The sequence below is a fragment of the Bufo bufo genome, chromosome 7, assembly GCF_905171765.1.
Source record: "Bufo bufo chromosome 7, aBufBuf1.1, whole genome shotgun sequence".
In the NCBI taxonomy this organism is placed as follows: domain Eukaryota; kingdom Metazoa; phylum Chordata; class Amphibia; order Anura; family Bufonidae; genus Bufo; species Bufo bufo.
Genome location: NC_053395.1, coordinates 51,271,108 through 51,297,126, shown reverse-complemented (window position 1 = coordinate 51,297,126; position 26,019 = coordinate 51,271,108). Strand labels below are relative to the sequence as shown.

At 41.4% G+C, this 26,019-nt stretch overlaps 1 protein-coding gene across 1 annotated transcript in view; it reads left to right on the top strand.

The window, feature by feature from the left end:
* Nucleotides 1–20,998, top strand: part of XYLT1 (xylosyltransferase 1) — a 324,653-nt gene extending 303,655 nt beyond the window's left edge. Inside the window, exons 10-11 of the mRNA XM_040439450.1 lie at nucleotides 4,929–5,262; nucleotides 18,628–20,998. Coding sequence (XP_040295384.1) covers nucleotides 4,929–5,262; nucleotides 18,628–18,950 — 657 coding nt within the window. The 3' untranslated portion in view covers nucleotides 18,951–20,998. The remainder of the gene's footprint in view (nucleotides 1–4,928; nucleotides 5,263–18,627) is intronic.
* The last annotated feature ends 5,021 nt before the right edge of the window (nucleotides 20,999–26,019 follow it).

The window sequence follows — 26,019 nt, the reverse complement described above, 5'->3', positions numbered from 1 at the left end:
GGCCTTGGTGGAGTAAAAGCCCTAGTGCAGGTGTCCACTAAAGTAGTTGGGGGACACCATATAGATAGAGTAGCTGGTTCAACTATTTTAGGGCGGGCTTTTACTGGGAACAGGCAATGTGTTGGGTGGGTGCCTGTTCCCCATGCTCCAATCCGGGACCTATGGCATGCTCACGTCCAGGGATTCCATTTAATCTGGTTTCTGGAATTGGGTGTGGCTCACTCTGGAGTGTTTTGTGAAGCAGAGTTCTGGTGAGCCTCTGTGTGAGTGGTCTCAGCCGGGTGGGCTGAGGGGCCACGAGGCTAGGCGATAGCCTGAACTTTGGGGGACGCGGTGACGCCTGTGAAACAAGTCTCACGAGGCCAGAGTCGGGAGAACTACTGGGCCACAATCCCCCAAAAGGTATTGAAGTGTCAGAGCTTGGAGGTTGCTGGACTGAATGGCAGAGGAAAGCCGCATTTGTGTTCCATGTGTGAACAGGGCTCTCTAGGTGAGTCAGGGATACACTTATGTGTTTAGTTAGAGCCTAGCCTGGCAAGGGTTTGTTATTTTGTGTGGATGTCACACGTGATAAGTTGACGCTGCGACTTCGTAACCTGTGCTTTGCTGAAGTGTCTGAAATAAAGAAAGAGTTTGGACATTATAACCGTGTCTGCGAAGATATCTGTGAGTGTGACCCCCTGAAAAGAGATGATCCCTTACAATATCTTTTTGGTCTTGATTTTAAAAAATTTTTGCTAATTTTTACTGTTTCTCTTCTCCCCCCACCCCTTTTAAGCTACGCAATGACAGCAATAGCAACTAGTATCAGAGTGACACTGACATATATAGCCATGGGTAAACGCATGGTTGAAGGTGTTAACAAACAGCATGCCACATGTTAATATTAGAAACCTACCAAAAATTGGTAGTTCGATGGTGTTTAAACACACACAATGTCATCTGAAAAAAAATCTGTCGCTTATTTATACCAAGCGTCCAAAAATGATGCCTTAACAAGGGCAGATCCCTACCTCTGTTTTTGCACACACATTGATGTCATTAAAAATAGTGGCTTGTTCGTAAATTGAACAAGCCTGGAAAAATGCTCCCTTTTATTTGGGCCAGTAGTAGTATTATTGGTGGCTGTGTAGGGGTAATGGAAGTGGCAGTAGGGGGATTAGCAGCAGGGAAGTCAACCATGGCTAGCCAAAAACTGCTGTCTGTTCCTAGACCATGTGGCGTCACGTTCATTGGTCAAATGGCCTAGGCGCAGCTCAGTGCTATTCAAATGAAAGGTCCTGGGCTGCAGTACCAAGCACAGCCAGAATACAATGTACGGCACTGTTCTTGGTATGCTGTGAGGAGGCTGATTGACAAGGTGCTGGAAGTCAGACCCCTCACCTCTTTGATATTGATGACCTATCCTGAGGATAAGCCATCACTATCAAAATTTGGAGAAACCCCTTCAACCTAGCATGGCAAACTCTGCCTCTTTTTTATGATCTAATTCTAAACCTTTATACTATGCAGATTTTTCATTCTCAACATTATCACCCTGTCAGATATCCAACTATATTGGGACTTAGCCAATTTTGGGACTTAGGCAATTGAATTATAGTTCAGGTTGATCAGGTGTATCTCAGCCAATGTCACCACATCTATCATGGGATAAAATAATTTATGCATACATTGTTGTGGTTGGTGATATATCTCCCTCTTCACATTGACCTCTATTGACAATGCTTAGTAGGTCATTGGTTAATCAATGCTAGTGAAGGTTACATCTCATCACAGTATTCCATCTAACGACATGTTACATCTTACAATATACACTCCACTCCGAACAGTTTACCATGGGGACCACAACTGTACTGTGATCACTCTGTCTATTCTCATGTTTTCAGCTCAGCAGTATCAAATTAGCTGACAGCCTTTGTCATAAAATAACTTAGATGTGGTTATTTCCTTTGGGATTTCTATACACAAGCGATCAATAAGGACAAACAAGAGAAGTCATTTTTTGTGAGAGTCAGGGGCTGATATTAGCACCTTTTTTACATTTATTTTTACATTTTTGTGCATAAAAATAAGGGAATGGTCTGATCATTAAAGTGACAATACCATCTAAAATTTCTTAGCACATATTAACAGTCTATATGTAAATACCATACCCATCAGCCACAGATCAGACCCCCATTTAGACCCTATCAGCCTCAGATCAGAACCCCCCCCCCACGTGCCTCCCACATGCTAATGACTGCTTCCATAATGGTTGTGGTCATTAGCATTCAACAGAGTCACTGCCTCTCTTCCCCTATTTTTAACATATTTTTCGCTTTATTAGATGCACCTGATGATAAGATGCACCTAGGCTTTAGAGGAGGAAAATAAGAAAAAAATATTTTTCATCAGTCCTCAGAACAGATCCCCAATCTTCATCAGACCTCCAAATTAGACTCTTAATCTTCATGAGACTTTAGATCAGATTCCTATCAGACCTCAGAGTAGACCCCATATCAGACCCCATATTAGACCTCAAATCAGACACCCATGTCAGACCTCAGATTAGATCCCCATATCAAATCTGTCAGGCTCCCTAATATGGTCTCTCCTGCAGTCACCAATCCCTGGTTTTCTCCGGGCCCACCCTGCACTGTGACCTGACTGCTTACAGCGTCAGGTCATAGTGACCGCACTAAATCCTGACACTATATGCAGTGAGGACACTGCAGCGTGGCTCCTAGAGGAAGACCAGGGAGCGGTGAGTACAGCTAGTGCTAGCATCTCTGCAGTCACCGCTGCACACACCTTTGCCATATTAGAGAGCCCTGAAGCGCTCACTAGTATTCGCTTTATAAAATGCACTGCCATTTCCCCCCACTTTTTGGAGAAGCGCCTCTTATGAAGCGAGCAATACGGAAATTTACTTTTTTTAACAAAAAAGGGTGGATGGTTTTCTGGATATAATTTTTTAACGCCATTCCATGTATGCAACTTCCTGTTCTGGTTCCTCTTTGATTGGACAGCAAACAGCTTCGCCCTTTCTGAGTCAAAACTACCAGAGAGAGCTTCACTGTTGTGACACAATTAGAGCATCACACATTATGCTAATAAATGCTATGCTCTTCTAAGGGCATCTTTATTTAGGCCTATCCGGAGAACATTAGAGCTGTCATACTGTCATCCCAATTCTACATCTACTATTATCATGAGGATTACTCTTTAGATAATATGTTTCCCTCACAGCAGCAATAAACTGAAAATGGATCATCTATCTTTATAGAAGGTCTTATCATTTGACTTGACTGCTACAGAAAGACAAGATTTTGTATTTCATTTTCCAATGGTATAGTACTGCTAAGAGGAAAAATTGATAGAAAAAAAATTATATTGAGTTTAAAAAAAGAACCCTGTCAATCACAGACTTTGATTTTAAAATCCTCCTCAGGAGACATGACCTTCGCTGACCTCTTATTATACTATAGAGCAGTACACTTTAGCAGACGGGTGACTCTAAATAGGTTGAAAAGTCTTCAACACAACTAGAAGCTGAGAGAGGCCTTTTGCCGACTAACCAAGCAACCAACCAACACCCTTACAACTATATCCTTACTTGTAATCGGGAATGTCACCCATCTGAGGCAAACTATCCAACCATATTTTAATAAATACTTTTACAGACTAGAAAGTACCTAAGCTTTACTCTCTTCTAGATGATCGCAACTCTAGTCATCTCTCTTTGTTTGGCCTCATGCACACGACCATGTCCGTATTGTGGTTCACAAACCACTGATCTGCAAAATGTGTAATCCGCATTTTTCTCACTCCCATTCCTTGAAATTACTATTTCTTATCTCTCTTCATTGGAAATCTCAACAACCTCCCAGTATTCAGGAATGGTTATCAAAGATTGATATGATATGTAGAATGGAAGAGCTCCTAAGCTGGAAATGATCCAATCACAGCAGATTCCAAAAGCTCTGGCACCCTTGGCTACTCTTCCGCTTCCAAAACTCTCACTATCAACCTGATCCACCCTTCCCATCTTAATGCCTCCTAGTTATGCCTTGAGTACTAATGAGCTATGGACCCCCTTTTTTCTTTGCATTCTCTTTGTGCTTAGTTACAAACTGAAGTCCTTCTTTATAAAGACCGTCAATTGACCATACTCTAGGCAAGCATTGTATAGTTTGAATATTTGTACATTTTGGGAACTTTAATGGGGACATAATTGTAAAAGGACCCTTACTGTTCTGAATTTTCTAGGCTTCAAACAGTACAATTGAACTGTAAATAACCCCCCTGCCCTCTGCCGCCACTGTCTCAGTCTACACAGCTAAGCTGACAAGTGGGCTGCAGATAACAGGAAGTGTCAGCTTATTGTATATATGCTGATAGCCAATATAAAAACGTAACATTTTCTAGATTTTTTTTTTATATGGGTTGTCACATAAGCAACACAACAAAAAAAGAAGCAAAAATAGTAAAAAAATTATAAAAACCAAATTTTTATTAATATGTCATTTTTGATGATACCAATATTTTTATGAAAGTAAATTTATCCATTCTGTATAGAGCCACTATTGGTAGGGATTAGAACGCTCCATCACTTGATTATGGTCAGGACCAGGTCATGATCAACCCTTACAAATAGGAGCTCATGCTACCTAACGCAATAAGACTCTGGTTTCTAGTGCACTTGATTTATTCTGCACATTCCACTGGAAAACATAAAACAATGTTCCGGTATAAATCATTTTTATCAATAAAAAACAGACGGAAGTAATATTTCTTATCTTATGTATGGGTCACTGTACAGACTTAATGTGAGCCTTATTTGAATTTGTATAGATGGTAAATGAATAATTTATTTTGCACTGCATTAGTCGCCTCATGCTTAAAATTAATTACATTCATTATATGTTGTTTTTTTTATTTTTTTTCAGGCGGGAACCGAATGGGACGCCAAAGAAAGAATATTCCGGAATTTTGGTGGCATTATGGGGCCTATGGATGAGCCAATTGCAATGCAGAAATGGGGAAAGGGGCCCAACATAACAGTTACTGTCGTGTGGATTGACCCCGTAAATGTCATTGCTGCTACATATGATATTCTTATTGAATCCACTGCGGAATTCACTCATTACAAGCCTCCTCTGAACCTGCCTCTCAGGCCTGGCATCTGGACTATTCGGGTTCTTCATCACTGGGTTCCTGTAGCCGAAACTAGATTTCTCATAAGTCCGCTTACTTTTTCCAACCGGCAACCCATTAAAAGTGGTAAGTGCAAAAATGATTAATGTGGCATTGACTGAACGCAGTACTGCATTGTCATATGACAGTAGACTCCAACCTGTGGCACTCTAGCAGTTGTCAAAGCAGAACTCCCATTAAGCATTGACAACCACAGGAGATCCACAGGTTGGTGGCCACTGTCTATATCAATAGTATAAACTGGTTGTTTTGTTAAGATTTTTTAAGGAATTACTGGAGGTTTCTTGCAAAAAATCTTTATTCTTTTTTTACTTCAGGTTACGGGGGAACCCTTTTTTCATTTAATCAGAGTTTTGTGTACTATGAGAACATTTAGGCAACTGCTGAGACATAATGCAATACTAATCCCGCTTAGCAGGAGAACCAGCTGGCAAATATCTTATAATAACAAAAGATTTTAAGGCTTTTCCTGTAATTCTTACGATTTCTTATTTTTAACACAAAGTAGTTATGTGTTTTGCATTTTTTACCAAAAATACTTAGGAAAAATATTTTTCACAGGACTCGTCTTTCTTTATATTTCCAAAATCACAGTATTTTTAGAACATTTACTTCACATTTTCATTTCTCATCAGTTCCGTAATATTTTGTTACTTTTGCAGTTGATCTCTTGGGACAATGTTCAAGAGCAGGGATGGCCAACCTGCATCCCTCCAGCTGTTGAAAAACTACAACTCCCAGCATGCCCGGACAGCCTACAGGTATCAGCCTACAGTAGGGAATGTTGGGAGTTGCAGTTGTACAACAGCTGGTGGGCCGCAGGTTGAGCATACAGTCTTGTGAAAAAATTAGGACACCCTTTGAAAGCATGTGGTTTTTTGTAACATTTTTAATAAATGGTTATTTCATCTCCGTTTCAACAATACAGAGAGATTAAAGTAATCCGACTAAACAAAGAAAACTGAAGAAAAGTCTTTTCAAGATCTTCTGTAAATGTCATTCTACAAAAATGCCTATTCTAACTGAGGAAAAAGATAGGACACCCTTGCCCCTAATAGCGAGTGTTACCTCCTTTGGCTGAAATAACTGCAGTGAGACGGTTCTTGTAGCCATCTACCAGTCTTCGACATCGGTCTGAGGAAATTTTACCCCACTCCTCAATGCAGAACTTTTTCAGCTGTGAGATGTTTGAGGGGTTTCTTGCACGTACAGCCCTTTTCAAGTCACCCCACAGCATCTCAATGGGATTCAAATCTGGACTTTGACTTGGCCATTCCAGGACTCTCCATTTCTTCTTTTTCAGCCAATCTTTGGTTGATTTACTAGTATGTTTTGGGTCATTGTCATGTTGCATGGTCCAGTTCCGCTTCAGCTTTAATTTTCTAACTGATGGTCTCACATGTTCTTCAAGCACCTTCTGATACACAGTAGAATTCATCGTGGATTCTATGATGGTGAGCTGACCAGGTCCTGCTGCAGCAAAGCAGCCCCAAACCATGACACTTCCACCTCCATGCTTCACAGTTGGTATGAGGTTCTTTTCTTGGAATGCTGTGTTTGGTTTACGCCAAACATGTCCTCTGCTGTTGTGTCCAAATAATTCAATTTTGGACTCATCTGTCCAAAGAACATTATTCCAGAAGTCCTGGTCTTTGTCAACTTTATCGCTGGCAAATGTCAGTCTGGCCTCGATGTTTCTCTTGGAAAGCAAAGGTTTCCTCCTTGCACACCTCCCATGCAAGTTAAACTTGTACAGTCTCTTTCTGATTGTAGAGGCATGTACTTCTACATCAACAGTAGCCAGAGCCTGCTGTAGTTCTCGAGATGACACTTTAGGGTTTTTGGATACCTCTTTTAGCATCTTGTGGTCTGCTCTTGGGGTGAACTTGCTGGGGCGACCAGTCCTGGGCATGTTGGCAGTTGTTTTGAAAGCCCTCCACTTGTAGACTATCTTCCGGACAGTGGAATGGCTGATTTCAAAATCTTTTGAGATCTTTTTAAATCCCTTCCCAGACTCATAGGCTGCTACAATCTTTTTTCTGAAGTCCTCTGACAGCTCTTTTGCTCTCACCATGGTGCTCACTCTCACTTCAACAGTCAGGAGCACACCAAACTAAATGTCTGAGGTTTAAATAGGGCAAGCCTCATTCAACATGCAGAGTAACGATCTACTAATTATGTGCACCTGGTGTGATATACCTGTGTGAGATCTGAGCCAATTTAAGAGGGAATACATGTGAGGGTGTCCTATCTTTTTCCTCAGTTAGAATAGGCATTTTTGTAGAATGACATTTACAGAAGATCTTGAAAAGACTTTTCTTCAGTTTTCTTTGTTTAGTTGGATTACTTTAATCTCTCTGTATTGTTGAAACGGAGATGAAATAACCATTTATTAAAAATGTTACAAAAAACCACATGCTTTCAAAGGGTGTCCTAATTTTTTCACATGACTGTACCTGTCCTAGAGGCATCTTGGCTCCTTTCACTAAGGTTAATCCATTCGTCTTAGGGTAGGTACATACCTCCACTTAACTGCTGGAAAAGCCTGCTGGAGTTCACCGGATCCGGACCAGCCAGATACTGCCGTTCACCACCGAACCCCATTGACTAAAATGGGACCTGGTGAGTATCCAGCTGCTTTCCAGCAAAATACTGGCTTTAGGCCGGACAAAAACAATTGCATGCAATGTTTTTTGTCCTGACCTAAATCGGTACTTATGCCGGAAAGCTGCCAGATCCTATTGTAGTCAATGGGGTCCAGTGGTGAACAACAGTATCCGGCTGTGTCGGGTCCAGTGGTGAACAACAGTATCCAGCAGTGTCAGATCCAGTGAATCCCGGCAGGCCATTTTTGGCCGGAAGTGCCTGCCTGATCAGTTAAACAGAGGTGTGAACCTACTTTTACACTATAGATGGATCCTGGGACTTAGGTGCTGGCTTATTTAATATCCTTGTCATGTCTCAAGGCCTAGTTATAAGGTTGAACATTGACTTATAGGGTAGCTGCCTTACATCTGGTGGCATTAGAGGCAGAGCTTGTTAGGAGCTCATTTGGATCCCTTTCTTCCCAGAATTTCAGAGGAGCATGTATGGCCTATAAGTCTCCTCACGCCAACTAAGCCACTCTCTCCTCAAGTAAAGATAGTAGCCCCCAAATCCTGACTTAGGCCTCTCACCCAGCTAAGCCAGTACTCTCTGCTCTGCACTGATAAGGGGCAATCACCCTCGAAACAGCTGTCTGCAGATGAGGTGCTGGCTTATTTAATATCTTAGTCATGTCTCAAGGCCTGTTTAAAGGGTCAAACATTGACTTATAGGATAGCTGCCTTACATCTGTTAGCATTAGAGGCAGAGCTTGTTAAGAGCTAGGAATATCAGCCAAACCACAGACATCCATCAGTAGACATCTCTTTCAGGGTTCTTGCTCCTCATCTGTACAGAGAAACCTTTGATGTAGCGCTGAGAAGATCTTCTTTCTCTTTGTTGAGAGGCCAGCTGGCGTACGAAGTCTCCCCAGGCCAAACTTGCATGTGCAAAACAGCTAAGCAAATGTAGAATTCAGTAAAGGTATTTTATTACCTGTGCTAAAGGTCGAGTTTAAATTGTTTGATTGTAGCCATGAGATAATATGCTGTACGTTTTTTCAGGAGCCGAGAGATATCGCCAAAGACTTTTGGCTTTGTTCCAAGGAAAACAGTTCCTTGTGGTATTTTTACTCCATGACTGTTTTAAGTGATTACAATAGTTAGAAATTCTTGCCAATCTGTACCGATCTATAGCAACAGAGACTAAAATAGCATGCACCATATGTAAAAAGCATATGTCGACATGTGTAAACTGTGTTTGAATAGCAAACACACACATATACAGAATACATGTAGACACGAAGTGAAGGAAATATTTACAGACAAGTGTTAACCATAGAAAGATGGAGAGGGTTTTCCTGAAAATACAAAATATGGCCAACACATAAAAATAACATAAAATCCAATATAATTTACCTCACTGATTCCTCTCTGATCTCCTAGCTCCAATGTCTTGCATTCCCTTCGTTACGTCCCTCTGTGTGTCTTGTCCGTGATCACAGCAGGTGACCACTTGACATGTCACCAATATGGACGGAACATCACTGGTGCGGCAGCAGTTTGCCACCATGATCACTTGTGGTTTCATCACTAAGGATACATCACCACATACAAAGGGTCGCGAGGAGCAGCAGGTTATAAAAGACATCTACAGAGGAATTCTCTAGCATCTTCATAATAAATTTACAGCATATTTTTATGTAGTTATTCCTTATTTTTCAGTTACCCTCCTGTTAATGGATCTTATAGCGTACTAGGGTTGCCTGGTTTTCAGAGGAAACTGGACAACTCAGGGATCAACCTATAATAAAAAATAGATGATTACTCACCTGACAGATCCTGCACCGCCGCTGTTTTTCTGGTATTGCTTTGTTTTCCCGACTGCTGCAGTGAAGTCAGGTCAACAATACGTGACTGCTGCAGCCAATTGCTGGCCTTAATGGTGCATGGAAGATGCCAGTGATTGGCTACAGCAGTCAAGTGTTTTCGATGGAATGTCACTGCTGCAGCCAGGAAAACAGAGCCCTGCCGGGAGAACCAGAGAAGCAGCACAGGATCTGTCAGGTAAGTGATGATCTATTCTTTATTACAGATGTGGTGCAGATCCTTTTTATCTCATCATGGATAACCAGTTTAGGCTACTTTCACACTGGCGTTTTGGCTTTCCGTTTGTGAGATCAGCTCGCGGCTCTCAAAAGCAGTCCAAAACGGATCAGTTTTCTCCTAATGCATTCTGAATGGAAAAGGATCCGCTCAGAATGTATCAGTTTGCCTCCGTTCAGTCACCATTCCGCTCTGGAGGCGGACACCAAAACGCTGCCTGCAGCGTTTTTCTGTCCGTGATGTGGTGCAGAGCAAAACACAATGTAAGTCAATGGGGACGGATCCGTTTTCTCTGACACAATCTGGCACAATAAAAAACGGATCCGTCCCCCAATGACTTTCAATGGTGTTCAAGACGAATCCGTCATGGGTATAGAAGACATAATGCAACCGGATGCATGTGGTTGTATTATTGTAACGGAAGCGTTTTCGCAGATCCATGACGGATCCGCAAAAAACGCTAGTGTGACAGTAGCCTTAAAGGGATTGTCTCAACCCCTTTAATATGAAAGCCATGGCAATCTGTTACTACTTATTCTTGAGCAATGATCTTGAGAACTACATTCCCACGTGCTCCATGGCTGTAGTCACACTACATTTAACGTATGTAATGCGTATTTCAGGAAAAGCTCCAGACTTGTTCCACCCTCTTGTGTCTTTGACATATACAACTACATTGCTCCTAGACAACCATTGTAAGGTCTCGTGCACACGACTGTATGGATCTTGAGAAAATTGCAGATCCACAAAATATAGATAGTCCATGTTGTATTTGCAATTTTTATGCTCCTATTGAAGTCAGTGGGTCTGCAAAATGAGTCCAAACTGCATCCATATTTTGTGGAATCTACTGTTTGCGAACATTAAAACGGACATGGTTGTGTGTATGAGGCTTAAAGAGAATGTATATCAACTAGTATACTTTTTTTTTCAGTGCCTAGCTGCAAGGTGTGTAAAACGCCATAACAACCTACAGGTGAAACTCGAAAAATTAGAATATCGTGCAAAAGTTCATTTATTTCAGTAATGCAACTTAAAAGGAATTGCATTAATGCAGCTTAAAATTTGAATTTTGTGAAAAGGTTCAATGTTCTAGGCTCAAAGTGTCACTCTAGTCAGCTAATTAGTCCATACCCCCTGAGCAAAGGGTACCTCAAAATTGTGACTTTGGGGTTTCATAAGCTGTAAGCCATAATCATCCAAATTATAACAAATAAAGGCTTGGAATATCTCAGTAATAGGAAAATGAGCGAGCACTTATACACTTGGCAACCAGATTGACATGTGCAGAAAATATTTATTAAATCCCCATAAAATACAAGTAATAAAATTTATAAGAACAATGTAGCAATAATATACAACATTACAGTCACATATATTGTGGTAGATATGATCGATACTATATTCATATGACTCAATAGTGTCGATAAATTCAATAGTATATATCACACCAAAAAACTTCAAGTATATGCTGTTATTTGGGAAGAGGGGGTATTATCTTCTAGCGCTCTATCCCAATTTGGGAAACTGAATGTCACTGAAAATGCTGTAGGTGTATTCACTGGGAGTGCAATATGTTCATAAAGTGTCCACAGGAATCCTGATAATGTGAAAAGTCTCTTATAGCATATCCTTTTATACTCGATATGAGCTTTGGATTGAAGAAAACGTTAAATCGATGTTTGGCTTACCGTCTAGCGTCTGCTGTCTCCCTATTGCTTCAATGGAGCTTTAAATATTTGCCGGCTTATTCAGTCGCTCCATACAGCAAGCTGGTTTAAATTTCGCGGGAGTTCCAAAGATCGCAGGAGTTGCCACTCTGTTCCGCAATTTCCTTTGGTGCAGCTTTCGACGATAAGAATAGTTAATCCTTTACTGTAGAGATTTTCTTCTGTATGGCCATACAGTATTATCGGAGGCTTCTCAATGCAGGTACATCACTTGTTTCACCATACGCGTTACGGGTAGATTCACTCTTCCTTCCTCAGTGGTCAAGTGTCTGCCTGCTCTGCCTCCATTTTTATCCATTCCTTTAATTGCTTCCCAAATCTTGGACACCTGTTGTTCATGCTACTCCCAGTTGGCCAGGGAATCCTCCCACATAAATGGAGGCAGAGCAGGCAGACACTTGACCACTGAGGAAGGGAGAGTGAATCTACCCGTAACGCGTATGGTGAAACAAGTGATGTACCTGCATTGAAAAGCCTCCGATAATACTGTATGGCCATACAGAAGAAAATCTCTACAGTAAAGGATTAACTATTCTTATAGTTGAAAGCTGCACCAAAGGAAATTGCGGAACAGAGTGGCAACTCCCGCGATCTTTGGAACTCCCTCGAAATTTAAACCAGCTTGCTGTATGGAGCGACTGAATAAGCCGGCAAATATTTAAAGCTCCATTGAAGCAATAGGGAGACAGCAGACGCTAGACGGTAAGCCAAACATCGATTTAAAGTTTTCTTCAATCCAAAGCTCATATCGAGCTTAAAAGGATATGCTATAAGAGACTTTTCACATTATCAGGATTCCTGTGGACACTTTATGAACATATTTCACTCCCAGTGAATACACCTACAGCATTTTCAGTGACATTCAGTTTCCCAAATTGGGATAGAGTGCTAGAAGATAATACCCCCTCTTCCCAAATAACAGCATATACTTGAAGTTTTTTGGTGAGATATATACTATTGAACTTATCAACACTATTGAGTCATATGAATATAGTGTCGATCATATCTACCACAATATATGTGACTGTAATGTTGTATATTATTGCTACATTGTTCTTATACATTTTATTACTTGTATTTCATGGGGATTTAATAAATATTTTCTGCACATGTCAATCTGGTTGCCAAGTGTATGAGTGCTCGCTCATTTTCCTATTACTACATTTGCCTTTAAGAGAGGGTGGGGTGATTCCCTCTATATGAGCTTGCAGCACCATACCTTAACTACTTGCTAGTGAGCCACCACAACCTACCACTATTTTTTGGAATATCTCGCTTTGCATGTAAGGAGTCTCTCATATGTTAGTTTCACCTTTTAAGTTGCATTACTGAAATAAATGAACTTTGCACAATATTCTAATTTTTCGAGTTTCACCTGTATAGAAGAAGACACTCTTAGGCATTGATCAGGCCCATGGAGGTCTGTGCACACATTGGGCATACAGTGCCATGCAAATGTTTTGGCACGCCATGTCAAAATTACTGAGTTAAGCAATTTGAAGATGAATTGATCTCCAAAAGCAAAAAAGTAAAAGATGAGACACACTTTTCAACATTTTAAGCAGTATTAGTGCATTATTTTGGTTTTGTACAATTTTCGAGTGAAAAAAAGGAAAGGAGTAACATGCATAAGTATGGGAACCCAAGGAGATTTGAGCTCGCGGATAACTTTGACTGAGGTCTCAGACCTTAAATAGTCTGTTAGGGTTAAGGCTTGTTCACAATCATCGTTAGGAACGGCCAGGTGATGCAGATTTCAAAGCTCTATAAATACCAAGACTCCTCCAACCTTGTCCCACAAAACAGCAGCCATGGGTTCTTCTAAGCAGCTGCCTATCACTCTGAAAATGAAAATGGTTGAGGCCCACAAAGCAGGAGAAGGCTATAAGAAGATAGCAAAGGGTTTTCAGGTTACCATTTCCTCAGTTCTAAATGTAATAAAAAAATGGCAGGAACGGTGCAGGTCAATAGAAGGTCCGGAAGACCAAGAAAAATTTCAGAGACAGATTGCTAAAAAAGCTAATCAAAACCCCTGCATTGGCTGTGAAAGACCTGCGATGCTAGGGAGGCTCGTCCCCGTCACAGCCTGCTATTGGCTGCCCCCCCCCCCCCTTTACCGGATGTTCTGATCTGAGTGACAGAAAGATGCGGTGGCGGCCGTGCAGGGATCAGAAGTGACGCAGGTGCCAGCTTGCGGGGGAAGTATAACCTATATAAGGGGCCCCGGGCATGGGGGGGGGGCAATATAGGGGTTCACAGTAACAGTAAGTTTTACCAGGGGTGGCCACTGTATACACTGGGAGGATTTCTTGGCTCATACACCAAATGTACACAGCTCATTACGATTAGACCCTAAATATAAAGGAAGAATAAGGCCCCTTTCACACGAACGCATTGCACCCGCACTGAATTCTGACCCATTCATTTCAATGGGTCTGTGCAATATGAGCGCTGCTTTTCACTCATCACTTGTGCGTTGCGTGAAATTCGCAACATGTTCTATATTCTGCGTTTTTCACGCAGCCCTGGCCCCATAGAAGTGAATGGGGCTTTAGTGAAAAACGCATTGCATCCGCAAGCAAGTGCGGGTGCGATGCGTTTTTCACCGATGGCTGCTAGGAGATGTTGTTTGGAAACCTTCAGTTTTTTTATCACGCGCGTGAAAAACGCATCAAAACGCATTGCACCGGCGCGGAAAAAACTGAACGCAATCGCAGACAAAACTGACTGAACTTGATTGCAAAATGGTGCGAGTTTCACTGAACGCACCCTGAACGCATCCGGACCTAATCCGTCACGCTCGTGTGAAAGAGGCCTAAGATATTCACTTCTGCTGCACAACATATACAATGTTATCCAGACCCGGTGATTGTTCAGTCTCCTACTCCTGACCATAGCCCTGGCACTGCCCCGCTGCCTCCTGAACAGCATAACCCCAAGCAAATCTTACACATCCATAAATTTAATTACAAATGTGTCCTTTGTCAGGCCGGTGTCTTGGGACATCCGTACACCTTCCTGAATACAGCCCCGTAAGCATTTCACTGGCAGAACAGTCTGGTAAATGTATGTCTGTATTCCCACTCTGCCTAATTACTGCCAATATCAGGCATTTCTTCTGTGCAGAGAAAGCTGCGGTGTCACCCGATAGCTGCGGGGCAGCGCCTGCTTGACAGATGCACAGAATTCTTGGACGCCCATCGCCATCTAAAGGCAACGAACACATTTCTTATCTAGCGGGCTGAATAGGTCCTTTCTGTGTCCTGGAGAGCTTGCAAAATTTTTCCTAAAAAAAAATGAACGGGGAACTGAAGGTAAAAAAATAAAAGTCTGATCGTCTGGGACAAAGCAGTGCTCTCACCTTGGAAAAAGTTTGCAGAGACATGTGAACGGCGGCGTGTATGTGCCATGTTGAATTTTGACAGTGTGCCTCTTTTACAGAGAGGCCCTTCTGTATTTAGCATTCATTTAGGATGTGAATAGAGGTCCTGTTCCACGCCAACGTCAGCCGTATGCTATTGGAACCGGGTCCGTTCTGACTCAAAAAAACAGCTTGAGATTTTGAAAAGGCCGATGTCGTCCTAAGCATTATAAATCAATTATGGAACATTTAGTTTGAAATCAAAAATGCATCCCACTCGCTGCAAGGCGCATTTTATTGAAGTCAAGATGAAATGCACGCTGCTTCCATCCTGACATGAGATTCAAGCTGTGAAGAGCATAATTATTAACTTCAAATACACAGCATATGTTGTTTTGCTTACCGGCTAGTTATTGTGCTAGACCGCTTACTTCAATTTTCAATTGCCGGGGCTGATTATGATTTATACCGTGCGGTTACTATAAGTGTCAGTTTAAAAATAAGGGGGGAAAAAAAGGAAATGACATTGGGCAGTGGAGCTTTTAGATTGGGTGACAATCAAGGCGATATTCATAAGCCACGTAAACTTACAATGAGGACATGGCTGGCAGAAAGTGTGTTTGATGTGGCGACATTCACAGCAGGTAGCAGCGATACAGACAAAAATGCGTTCTTTTGCTTTCCATTTATATTCATTGTAAGCTGTCTCACGTGCGTCATTCCGTTGAACTCTGTGCGCTTCATGCTGGGAACAAATGTGCGCCTAATAGCAGTAAGGGGCTTTTACAGTCTGATCGGCTTGCTCGCCTTTATTTCCAATGCTGCTTTCTGTTTTTTAAAGGACATCTGTCAGCTGATTTGTACCTATGACACTGGCTGACCTGTCAAATGTGCGCTTGGCAGCTGAAGACATCTGTGTTGGTCCCATGTTCATATGTGCCCGCATTACTGGGAAAAAACATATGCAACTGAGCCTCTAGGAGCAACGGGGGCGGTGCCATTACTCCTAGAGCAGGGATCAGCAGCTTCCGACACTCCAGCTGTTCTGAAACTGCAACTCCCAGAATCTTCCTTTCACTTATATGGGAGTTACAAGAAAAGCTGAGTAAGGCTAAGTTCACACGAACGTGTGTGATCTGTGGCCGTATTGCGGCCCGCAAATCGCGGGCCGCAATACACGGCCACAGTTCCGTGTGAATTCTGCATCACGGATGCGGACCCATTCACTTCAATGGGTCCGCAAATCCGGAATCGCGGAACGGCCGCACGGGACGGGACCCCTTGGAAGCACTACGGAGTGCCTCCGTGGGGTTACGTCCCGTACTTCCGTTCCGCTAAAAGATATAACAAGTCCTATCTTTTAGCGGAACGGCCGGATCGCGGACCCATTGAAGTGAATGGGTCCGCGATCCGATGCGGCTGACCTAAGGCCGGCGATCGTGCATTGCGGCCCGCTATTTGCGGGCCGCAGCACAGGCACGGGTCACACACGTTCGTGTGAACTTAGCCTAAGTATGTATGCTGGGAGTAGTAGCTTCACACAGCTGGAGTGCTGAAGGTTGCAGATCCCTGTTCTAGAGGCTCTGCTCTCTCTGCAACTGCCGCGCCCTCTGCACTTTGATTGACAAGGCCAGCCAGTATAAACATTTACATAGTCAATCATAGTGCAGAGGGTGCGGTAGTTGCAGAGAGAGCAGGGCCTCTTAAGTGTAACAGCAACGCCCCTGTTGCTCCTAGAGGCTCATTTGCATATAAAATATTTTTCTCAGCAATGTGGGCACATATGAACATAAGAACAACACATATGCCTTCAGCTGCCAAGCGCACATGTAACAGGTCAGCCAGTGTCCTATTTACAAATCTGCTGACAGATGCCCTTTAACACTGAAGTCAGTGGCATACTTACCATGGTGGCAAGCACTGAACTTTGCTTCTTGACATAAAGCCACAGTAATTACCCGCAGCCACCACTAGGGGAGCTCAATATAAACAGATTTCTACAGCGTCCACTGAGTTCAGTAAGCGCTGTATATATTCCTAGACAGTGAGCTCCCTCTAGTGTTGGTGACAGGCAAACCGTTTTATCACAGATTCATAGAGGCAACAGATGCTGTATCCCCCTACTTCCCATAGCTAATGAACAATCACCCAATTGTTGTTGCTTAGTAAAAAAAAAAATAGGGGTTCCTTTTTTTCAGGCAGGTAGCTGGCTGGGGTCGAGGAGAACTCATGTCTTGACTTCCACCCCTACTAATCTGGATCGATCCCATACAGTTACTTTCTTTTTTGTGTCCATAAGGAAGCAACAGAAAGCTTTCCCTGAATATATTTTTTTCACCCGAGAAGCCCAGTTTTTTTTATACTAGTATAAAAGGCATTGTCTAAAATCTCCAAGGCATTCGTAGGTCTTATGAACAGGGGCAGGGGCGTAGCTATAGGGGGTGCAGAGGTAGCAGTCGCTACCGGGCCCAGGAGCCTGAGGGGGCCCAAAGACCCCATGTGCTGCATAATTAGACACTGGTATTATAGAAATGCTGGTCAAGTTACACCTCTGGCTGTAGGGTAGGGGTTAGTTCAATAATTTGGCATGGTAGGGTAGTTTCAATTTTTACCTCATGCAGCACAAAGACTATATGATTCCCTGCCCCTGACCACAGAGCACTGAGGGAAGGGGGGCCCAAGCTGAACTCTTGCACCAGGGCCCATGAGCCTTTAGCTACGCCCCTGAACAGGGGTTGTCTTCATCGGACACCCCCTTTAACGTGCTGAGCTTCTTCTTCTTCTTCATTTTCTTCTCCAGAAAGTGTTTGTCAGTTCAGTAGAATGACATAACATAAAGACAGTAGACATTACTTAGGCATATAATATACATAGTAGCTGCTGGGTAGCAAAATCATTGAAGTGAATGGGACAGAGGAGCTGTAATTACACCTGCTCGCAGCTGTAATGTCGATGATGAGTAGGTAATCAGAGAACACTGTTCGTATGAGTGGTGAATTCTCTCCATACAGCTGATTGGCAGGGGTGCCGGGAGTCAGCCCCTGTGGATCTGATATTCATGACCTATCCTGAAGGTAGGTTATCACTATAGGAAAAGCAGACAACCCCTTTAAAGGATTATTCCCATGTGGACATTTATGGCATATCAAAAGGATCTGCCATAAATGTCCAAAAGCTGCGTCCCACCTTAGGGACCCATACCTATCTCTAGAATGTGGCCTCATCTCGCTGCCTTAGTGATTGAAGAAGTGGCCACACTTGCTCAACTCTACCATTCACTCCAAGGTAGTTCCAAACATAGGCAAGTAAGCAGGCCTGGCTGTTTTTGGAAGTTCCATAGAAAATAATGGAAAGAGCCTTGCATGCACAGCTATCTCTTTATTCATGGCAGCAAGACTTTGCTCATTTCTCAAGGTACAGTAGTCTCAGAAGTGCACCTATTGAACATTTATGGCATATTCTGTCGATATGATGTAAAGAAAGGAATAACCTTTTAGACAAGATACTCATATTTTTACTTTGGGAGAAACATTATTTCACAATGTTATTCAGAGGACCGGGATTCATTCCAGTTAGTAAACACATTTTCTATAAAAAAAAAGATTGCATCCATTAGTATTCAGAACTAACAAGATGTTTTCTTTCATTTTAGATGATGTGGCCAAGTTTCATGGAGGACCTCCAAAAAATGCATACATGGAGCAGAGTTTCCAAGGCTTGAATCCAGTATTGAACATACCAATAAACTCAAATCAAGTGGAACAAGCCAAGAAGAATGCAGCACTTATAGGGTCAAAACTGGAAAGTTGGGTTGACAGTTTGGCTACAAACATGTGGTCAGCAGTAGACATCTGTACAACAGGACCGTCCTCATGTCCAGTCATGCAGTCATGTTCTCAGACAGCCTGGAGTTCACTTAGCCCTGACCCTAAATCAGAACTTGGACTTCTCAAACATGATGGGCGTTTGAGGTAGCATCTGGCGAACCCTTCAATGGCATGGGATTTAAAAGGGAAATTGACCAATGTTAAGAAGAATAGATTCAATTTATAGGGTTTTCTGCTTTTCAAAGGAGTCACCTAGAGGTGTTCAGAAGTCCTTCCTGCTCTCCGTTGTAGGCTTTATGGTCAGACTGGCATTGATAGCACTTCCCTACAATTGGCAGAGCACCAACAGCAGACACTCACCAAGGGCTCGAATGCGCAAATATTTCCCTTGTAATTGAGTCATGGAAAGCCCCGTTCTCCCTTTGCACAATTACCTTCTATTTTTCTACCTTCATGTATTTTTTTTTGTGTTTGTCAGTGTTAATTAGCAGTGTTCTGAAAAAAAAGGAATATGTCAGATGTAAAGTCAAGAACGTGGCTATTTCATTACATTGTGAGAAATTATAGCAAAAGGTGGCCTTTTAATGACTCATGTGTTGCCAAAGAAGTCCCAAATGGCATTGCAGACAACTCTGGCAGCCAAAGGGTTATAGGATGGAAACTTTTAAAGATTTTAAGCAGTATGCATTGCACATGTGCACCATGTGCCAGCTTTTCAAAGTCCAGTTGAATTAAAACTCTCTAACTGGTTGGCATTGCTACCACATATTTTGTGTTCCTTGCACCACAATGTTTATTCATTCATCACACTCTGTTGGGATGTTAATGTTAGGAAACCATGTGGGGTTGACACCACATGTGTACAACTGGTGCAGCTGCACATGGGCCCTTTGGGTAAGGGGACACACTTCCACAATAGAAGCATCTTCCTACTATCTATTTCATGAATTTCATATCTCCTAATTACTATTGGATTTTTAGGGAGACATAAGGGGGGTCTCAATACTGGGATATTAGAGAGCAAGAGGCCCTGATACTGTTCTGGCTCAAGAGTCCTCTGTAGTCTTTGTCCGTACTTGCCCTTATGGTAGGAAATATTTGGCATTTTTTTCTGTGCTAGACCAGTATTGGGGAGACTAGTGCTTAGGAATTTGCTCAAATCAGTAATTCTGGTATCTTCAAGACTACTAGTTAATATGAAATTTGTGGTATCGTTGGTTTCATGGAAACTGGAAAACTAAATTTCAATTAGTATTGAGTCAGCCTTCAAAATATATTCTTCATTTACCGTATGTGTATGATTTTGTAGGCTACAAAGTGCCATTCAAGTAACTATGTTGGGGTAACAGAATGTTACCCCATTCTCGGACTTCCTAGTGAATTTAACTGAAAAATAGTCCCAGCTGCCTGAAAGAGACAGCCATGTCATGACATCCTGAAGCAATGTCCATAGTACTTGTTGAGCGTCATCCACCAAAGTCTATCATGTAGTCCAAGCCTTAAGTTTCTCTGACATAATACATATTAGGTATCATCATTCATACCGTTTCATTGGTTAATTCTTTTACGTAAAAGCCTTTGGTGAATTTTTATTTTTTTGGGTTGGCTGTGAAATTTGAAAGGCGCAAGGTAAACAAAGCCTTTGTGGTGAATACTTACTGGTAAACCTGTAGTTACTTCATTATTGTTTTTTATTTCCTTATCGTGGACCAAAGAGAGATAAGTCTTCCTTTCCCTTATGTGACATCTCCAAGGATTCGGTGAGACAGCTTCTTAGAAAAGTTTGAGCTTCCAGCACTTAAGCATTTGACCCTTCACTGCCAGAAGCATCTTCTACATTGGACCATGAGCTCTTGGTCATTGATTGTTCATTGACCTCAGTAGTCTATGGATTACCAGTGTTAAAAATGGAAAGTCTGGGAATAATTTTCCAGTTCAAATTGGAACTTGCATAAAACCTATTTACTATGGTATCGGGGAACTGATGTAATGCTACATCTACGTAGCAAGGTTGAAATCCCTTATAAATATGATAGTCCCTGATTTCAAGCTAAAACAGCTATTCTATGAGAAATTATCAACCAGACCAGTGTAACCCTTCTGGTTTTGTTCCATATGCCATGATCATATGATGCCTATAGATGGAACGGGAAGTTCTTTAGGTGTTAGCTGTGCTAGCGCCATGTTCTTACGAGCTGGAAGGCTGTGACCTATAGTTCAGCCTCGCCTGGCGAGATAGTAACACATTGGTAGGTAAATGAAGTATTCTAGATATTTATTATTTATATTTTTAGTCAGTGACTAATTAGTAAGTGCTGCTTTTGCAGCTTGAAGTTTATCTTACTAACAACTGCCTTTCTTCAGTAAAGGCCCAGCGCTTTGCATTTTATTTTGTTACAAGCGAGTATAGACTTGGTCATGTTGAGAATTTTATTCCCTGTTTATTTGTATTTTTGCCGTCCATAGTTTTCATTAACGACATATTTAACATCTGTTCACACTTAGATATGCCTTGACTGATTTTAGATAAAGTGTTTTTTCCACATACACGTCAAATATATCCAATAATTAAAGGAAATCAGTGACCCCCCCAACCAGCTGTTTGCATAGACACATAGCTGTTATTTGCCTGATTAAAACGCAGTTTTGTTTTTTTTTGTTCCCAGGCTCCGTTCCCGAGTTATGATACTTTTTCTAAATATGCTAATTAGGCCTTCGGTTCAATGAGGGCATCATCATTTCTCTTGTTGCACCCAAGCTCCACACCTTTCTGTGACCAGACCCTCCCTAGCTGCTTTGATTTACATGGCCAGTCATTGGCAAAGCAGCCAGGGAGGGGCGAACCAGATAAAGGACCAGAGCTTTGGTGCAACAAGAGCAATGGTGACGCCCTCAATTAACCAAAGGAATATTAAGGTAAAGTATCATAACTTGGGAACAGAGCCTTGGAACAAAAAAAGAAAAACTGTTTTAATCAGGTGAACCATAGCTATGTGTCAATGAAAACAGTTGGATAGGGAGGTCACTGGTGCCAGATTCCCTTGAATAAGTTATTACTGTTGCAGAGAACGTCTCCACATTACTAGATCTCATGTTGATCTCCTCTATCAAACCAATCAACAATACACAATTTATCAAAACTGTACTCCAAGAAAATATGACCATTTTGCCAATATCAACCAATCACAGTCCAGCGTTCATCTTCCCAGAGCAGTTTAACAAATGGGCAATGAGCTCTGATTGGTTGCTACTGGCATCTAGGCTGTTCTTTGTGTTAGAAACCTTGATAAATATGTCTACAGAGCTAGAATCCCTTGTCTAATCTACTGGCCCTTGTCTAATTTTAAGGGATTGTGTCATCAACAAAAGCTGTTTTGGTACCCCATTGTTGGATAAATGGAGATTCTGAGTCAGCGGATGGAATTTCTTCTATCAGATATGTTTTGAAGTAAAATTATAATACTTTCTGATTACAACTATATACTTAAGCTAAAGGAGTCAGTTTTTTTTTAAATTATGAAAACCCAACATATTTTTCTAAGTGAATCCCAAGTAAGACTAAAAGTCAACAAGTAAGTTTGTACTTACCACGCCTTACAAAGTCATTTTCACATTAATTTTACCCATCAAGCTCATTACAACCTCAAAGATAGGGCAGCGATGTAAACTTTGCTGTATTCACCCATCCCTATCAAGCTCATTAGTTGTGAATTACATTGAAGGTCTAGCCTTAGTATAAGCTATCATTGTGTGATCATTGGAAGTCTACTGATCACATATGGTGGCTCAACCTGCCGTTTTTGACAAGACAGTTTAACGTGTATGGTGAACTCCCAACTATTCCTCAGCATATGATTTTGGGGGAGAAAAAGAATGGGTGATTTGTATTTTAACATCCAATCCCTTTGTTCTGCTGGGAGATAAGCCACCACCAGAGGTCTGGCAGCAGCGTTCTCCTCTCTTCCCACTGCAAATATATATGCTTGGCCAAACTGAATGTGTATGAGGGACTCAGGAATGATTTCTGTCGGCCATGTTGACCTCATGGAAACCCATCTGATAATCAGACATAAGGAGCCGATAGAATGTTGTCAAAATTATTTAACATATGGCCAGATCCAACCTACATCTACCCACATCTTTACCATCTAGTGAACCTTTATACCGTACAACCAATGTTAGATGACTTATCCCATGAAATACAAGTCTACACAGGTATTTAAAATGGTCACAATGAGGCTACTAGAAAGGTGTATATACCCCATAGAGGTCATTGTTGACTGGAGCTTAAGGTCCAGATGGCCCCATCCCTTTCGCAAGAGCTGCTGTGAACTTCTCCAGTCCCAAATGCTGTAGAAGTTATGGAATGATACAAGAAATGTTTGTAGAGAATTGTCAGTGGGCAGTAATATGTCACCTTAGTCATTCTGTTGTAAAATTTTTTGCATCTGCTATCATATGGACCGGATTGTGGTCTAGCGTGAAAGCTGTTTTCTTCTCCCCTCCGTGGGTGCTACCACCAGAGCTACCTCTCTGTTCACAACTATCCGGACAAGGCAACGTTCCGCTTTAGCATAAAGTTATCTGAATGTATAAACTATGCAAACCATCTCTTTGTTTTTGTCACCTTCATTATGGAAAAGCTTGGAAGAGTTAAAATGTTACCTTGCCGTCTAGCAGCAAGAAACTGTACAGGCTTCTCTGATAACAGAGTGAATCTATTTGGCGCTGATTACAGTGCTCTATTTGTATATTATAACATTGTCAACTGGTTTTGCTTATGTTGTAAAACGTACTGTTTCTTTTATTACCTTGATTGTCCAGTGGTTGTTAGGGGGCTGCTTGTATCAGAACAGATGTAAAAGCTCCCGAAAGTCATATATTTGCAACAAGAAACATAGTGTTATCCTTTGTATATTTTCTTTGTTGAAAGTATATTGTTATGTGTTGGATCAATGTGGCTTATTGTCCAGGGAATGGTATTTTCCATCAGATGAGCAACCAGAGCTAAAGTGAAGTACCTAATAGCTTACAATAGGCATCAATGCCATGGCACAACTACAGTACGTGCATGAGAAAAGCAATGTGCACAGAACCTGTACACGGACACATGAAGACCAATGCGTCCATAATATGGAATCTGATGGAACATGCTGAATTTTTTTTACATGTGAAAAATTCTGAAAAAAGTACTGTTTTAGTGTATAACAGTGGTGTACTTAAGCCTTTAATATACTGTAAGTGTGGCATACATCCAATTTCCCAGAATTGAGCATATTCCGCTCATTTAAAAAAATTTTTTTTTTTTGTTATATTGCTTCTTCAAGATGTTTTGCAGGATGTTTTAACTGATGACCTATCCTGTGGAGCTGAGCTGCCCCCAGGCCTTGAGACCAAGGAACGTGACGTCACATGGCCTAGTCAAAGCTACAAGAAGGCTGCTGCGCTACTGTGCCTTTTTAAACAGCTGATCAGCGGGAGGTCCCGGGTGTTGGACCCCCCTCCCCCGATAAGATACTGATAACCTATCTAGAGTATAGGTCATCAGTTAAAAAATCCGGTAAAACCCCTTAAATGCAAAGGAAACCACACAAACAGTATAATTAATATATCACTCACCCATTCACCACCCCCTCCCCTGAGTGGGAAGAGAAGAGGGAAAGCGAAAGAGATAAGACAGATCTTAGTACCTCCCCAAGAATAGCTATCTGTCAGATTATCTACTGCTCATTACGGAAATATTCATTATTCAATGTCCATTGTGGAAAAGAAGACATAAAAATGGCATAATGTATATAAAATTCTATTTTGAAATTTGTCTCATTATAGTAAATAATGAAAATGCAGCAACAACAAAAAAAAAGAGTATGAATCCCCAAAATCTCAAATACTGTAAAAAAAACTAACAAAAAAAAAACTAGAACGGATGTGCTGAACCCTCCATTCCTCTGCACTGCACTATTGCAGTAAGTAGAAGGGTTAATAATGTGTTGCTCAAACATGCACAGTGGCGATTCATTCAGTGTCTATGGGGTGACCGAAACTGTCCGATAGTTGGCAGAACTGGCCTTGTCTGCCATGAGAAATCTCTAAAGTTTATTAATAAAGTATATTACAGTGCTAGTATAGTATTATCTACCGTATAGGATACATTTAGGGATTGTGCTGTCTTTTAAGTCTTATGTCTTTGAGGTGTGGCCTTACATTGAATTCATTCTAAATACCTTTTCTGTGTCTAGAAACTTCCAAAATTCCCAAAAAGTTTATATCCAGTCATTTTTCCTAAAAACATTCCCATTTAGAAAGAGAATCCTAAATATCTTTACGTTTTTTATTTAGAATCATGAAGAAAATCTTAAGATCTTTACGTTTTATTGTACAATTTAACATCAGCATATTGAATTTATGCAATTTTTGCTTATTTAAGGTATATAAAAAGAAATGTACGATTGAGTCTGTATCTCCCAAAAAGTTGTATGGAGCAGGAACATGTATGCTTAACTGCCGCTATATGCAAAATCCACCAGAAGGGAAACAACTAATCCAAGGGGCTCACCTGAAGTGCTTTCGACAGTCTTTATTAGAAAGTGCTCATGTGCTGAAGGACAAGGGATACAGACACATTGACTGTTGTTATAGACAAAGTCTATGGTTGAGCGAGTGGTGGCAGTGGATTGGGGTCCCTCATTTTACAAACCAGAGGGGTTTGGGCAGCTGATCACATATTTTATCACCTATCCAATAGGTTAGAAAATCCAGGTTTTAAGGTTAGAAAATGAGTCCCAAGAACATTTTATTGATACATTGAGTCCATGATTTAGAATTCAGCAAAATACCAGATCCTTTCGCAAACATTACGGTTTGATACCTGATTTGGAAAATTTAAAATAAAAATAAATATCAATGCTGGACACCAAATTTTATAATTTTTGCATATTCAATTTAAGGGTGTATTCACACAACCGTATTTATCTGTCCACATCCGTTGCGCAATTTGCAGATCAGATGCAGACCCATTCATTTCAATGGGGCTGCAAAAGATGTTGACAGCACACCATGTGCTGTCCACATCTGTACTTACATTCCACGGCCCTGCAAAAAAGCTAGAGCATGCTTTTCTATGATAGGGCTTGCCGTATGTGTTCCGCAAAATGCGGAATGCACACGGCCGTATCCGTGATTTGCAGAGTGCAAAGCATATACGGTCATGTAAATGC